This window comes from Nyctereutes procyonoides, unplaced genomic scaffold (genome assembly GCF_905146905.1).
Source record: "Nyctereutes procyonoides isolate TBG_1078 unplaced genomic scaffold, NYPRO_anot_genome, whole genome shotgun sequence".
Classification (NCBI taxonomy): domain Eukaryota; kingdom Metazoa; phylum Chordata; class Mammalia; order Carnivora; family Canidae; genus Nyctereutes; species Nyctereutes procyonoides.
This window is the reverse complement of record NW_026575125.1, coordinates 91449709-91453223: the sequence shown is the minus strand read 5'-3', so window position 1 is coordinate 91453223 and position 3515 is coordinate 91449709. Positions and strand designations below refer to the sequence as shown.

The 3515-nt window shown below is 36.6% G+C and overlaps 1 protein-coding gene across 1 annotated transcript; it reads left to right on the top strand.

Moving 5' to 3' along the window:
- Nucleotides 1-1381: 1381 nt before the first annotated feature.
- LOC129517472 (histone chaperone ASF1-like) lies at nucleotides 1382-2260 on the top strand. Its single transcript, XM_055337320.1, has one exon. It carries the CDS (start codon nucleotides 1485-1487, stop codon nucleotides 2097-2099), a length of 615 nt encoding a protein of 204 aa, XP_055193295.1. The 5' UTR covers nucleotides 1382-1484; the 3' UTR covers nucleotides 2100-2260.
- Nucleotides 2261-3515: the final 1255 nt, after the last annotated feature.

Here is a 3515-nt window from a genome sequence, read left to right as displayed (position 1 = left end):
ATTAACTAAAATCAATAACATGCACCACTGCAATTTGCCATTATTGCAAAACCATACTGCATTACAATCAGAAATTATAAAATATTGTAACTTCTACAAAGTCACAGAGGTAACCAAAATTAGAGCAGTAAACTAGTGTGTGGTATGAAATCAATGGAATCATTGAGCTTCAAATCCCACGTACATTTTTTATATCAAAGAGATACGATTTACACAGTGAATACTTAACACCAAAAAGTGATGACCACTTCTTAACCTGACAATGGAAACTGAAATATTCTATTTCCTATTTGACCCCAATCGAAATTAGGAAATTTATGAACATATTTATTTTATTTTTATTAAGATTTTATTTATTTATTCATGAGAGACACACACAGAGAGAGAGAGAGAGGCAAAGACACAGGCAGAGGAAGAGGTAGGCTCCATGGAGGGAGCCCGACCTAGGACTCGATCCCAGATCTCCAGGATCAGGCCCTGGGCTGAAGGTGGCGCTAAACCGCTGAGCTACCCAGGCTTCCTGAACATATTTATTTTAGAAAAAATAATTCCAAGTGTTTTTCCTTTACTAGCAGAGAAATCTCCTAGAAGACCAACAGAAAAGATGAAAGACAGATCTCTCCCCAAAACCTACTATAGCTATGTAATCCCAATCACAAAAGGTCTCCCTCATTGGAATAATAAAAGCTGAAAGTAATCTTGAGGGAACAATTTGCAAAAGGGCTGTTGAAAGTGATACAACATATCAGCACCTGGCTGGCTAAGATGGTACAACATGTAACTCTTGATTTAGACTTTGTGAGTTCAAGCCCAACATCCGGCCTACAGATTATTAAATAAAAAATGTATATTTGGGTATATGTGAAAAACTCCTAATCAATTACTATTGTCCAAATGCCCAGTAGTGCTTCTGGGGGAAAAAAAAGTCAAGTTTCAGGGATCTCACCTCATTGTGACATGCCCTATTACGTATCTCAGTTATAATTATATCTCAGTTATAATTAGCATCTTCTATTATAACACATAAAATATTCTCAGGGATTACCAAGTATGACAGCAATTCTAGTTGCTTAATATTTGTTATTTCATTAATCTGCCACTCCTATGTTTAGCAAATAACTTACTTTCCAGATGAGGAAAACAAACATTACATATATGCATATATATATACAAAGACCTAATATATATATAATTTTATCTATAAACATAGAACTATAGCCAAGGGCAACCTCTAACATACACCTTCCAGATACTAGGGTGCAGAAAGACGTGAGTTTTGTTGTAGGAGAATCTATTGATTCTAGATAAAGCAATTTATCCCATGGAAATAAAAAGAGGAAAAAAAAAAGTTTCTCAAGTCGCCGCTGCACGACGTCGGGCAGGAGCCGGGGCGGGGGTCTGCGCTCTCCCGAGCGGCCGCGCGCTGGACTTTATTGTGCCGCAACAAGCCCCCGTTCCCATTGTTTGTGGTTTTTTTTCAAAATATGGCAAAGGTTCAGGTGAACAATGTAGTGGTGCTGGATAACCCTTCTCCTTTCTACAACCCGTTCCAGTTTGAGATCACCTTCGAGTGCATCGAGGACCTGTCTGAAGACTTGGAATGGAAAATTATCTATGTGGGCTCTGCAGAAAGTGAAGAATACGACCAAGTTTTAGACTCTGTTTTAGTGGGCCCTGTTCCTGCAGGAAGGCATATGTTTGTATTTCAGGCTGATGCACCTAATCCAGGACTCATTCCAGATGCAGATGCAGTGGGTGTAACCATTGTGCTAATTACATGTACCTATCGAGGTCAAGAATTTATTGGAGTTGGCTATTATGTAAATAATGAATATACTGAGACAGAACTAAGGGAAAATCCACCAGTAAAACCAGACTTTTCTAAGCTTCAAAGGAACATTTTGGCATCTAATCCCAGAGTCACAAGATTCCACATTAATTGGGAAGATAACACAGAAAAACTGGAAGATGCAGAGAGCAGTAATCCAAATCTACAATCACTTCTTTCAACAGATGCATTACCTTCAGCATCAAAGGGATGGTCCACGTCAGAAAACTCATTAAATGTCATGTTAGAATCCCATATGGACTGCATGTGACCACCTGCCATCCCTTTAGTACAAATTAAGCTATAAAAACACACAGAACTATTTCCCTGAAATTCCGTAAGTACATAGTCAAGACACAATGTGAAGAATTTGTTTAAAAACATCCTGTAGAAAGTTTATAAGAAAACCAGTATTTGAGCAAATTGTGGAATATAAATATATAAATACAACTATTTTTAAGTAAAAAAAAAAAACAAAACAGAATGATACTTTCCATGATACAACATATTGAAAACATGCAGGCCTCAAACTAAAGTGTGAGCATGACTGATTTTCTTTTTCATTTAAATAAAATTCTTACACATGGACACTCTCTAATTCCATTAGTATTCAAAAACATGTATGTCTGGTAACATAGCCATACAATAGAGATTTTTCTTTATTCTTTGCTTTGCTTTACAAATTGCTTTAAATTTTTATAGGATGGTAAATTAGAACAGTATTTCAAAACATTTTACTGATCCATAGTTGACATTAAACCTAAACAATAGGGCACCCCAGGTGGCTCAGCTGTTTAGCGCCTCCTTTCGGTCCAGGGCCTGATCCTAGAGTCCCATGATCGAGTCCCGAGTCGGGCTCCCTGCATGGAGCCTGCTTCTCCCTCTGCCTGTGTCTCTGCCTCTCTCTGTGTGTCTCTCATTAATAAATAAATAAAGTCTTTTAAAAAAATAAACCTAAACAATATTATCCTTTTTATAGACTTTTGGCGATAGTATAAAACCAGGATTAAGCACAATATTCAAAGAGTCACAGCCATAAGAATGAGCCCTGCCTTAAATTCTGTACCTCAGCTCACACTACTCCTGTCCCTGCAAGAAGGTAATTATACTGTAAAATTCTTGGAGACTTTTGGTAATTAATAAAGAGAAGTGATCCTAACTGTTTTTCTACTATCGAATAAGCATCATACCTGTAGATATTTCCATTATTTCACCAAAAGTAAAAATATGCTTTGAATACTGAAGTAGGAAAACATGAGTTTTATGGAGGCATTAATATCCTATTCATTTAGTCTCCAAATCTGAGAGAAAGCTGGTAATAGAACTCTGGTAATCGTTCAGCTTATCTTTGGAACAAGTAATTTTTTTCCTTCACATGACAATGAATAAATGTATGTTGAAAAAACCCACAAATCATTAACATCATGAACAATTAATCCCATACCTCTACCAAATGAAGAAAGTAATTCAAACTAGTTTGAGGTCTCTCCCAGAAGATGAACAGTCTTGAACATAGAAACATTGGCAAAATTTGAGTATGGTAAGCAATTTCTGCTTATCAGAGCAGAATTTCATCACCAGGTAACTGATTTAGTGAGTTCTTAACTCTATACAAAAAATGTCCCCATATGATTATACTCAAGGTCAGCAGTGATATGTTAAAGGTACCGACAATTCATTACCTAGG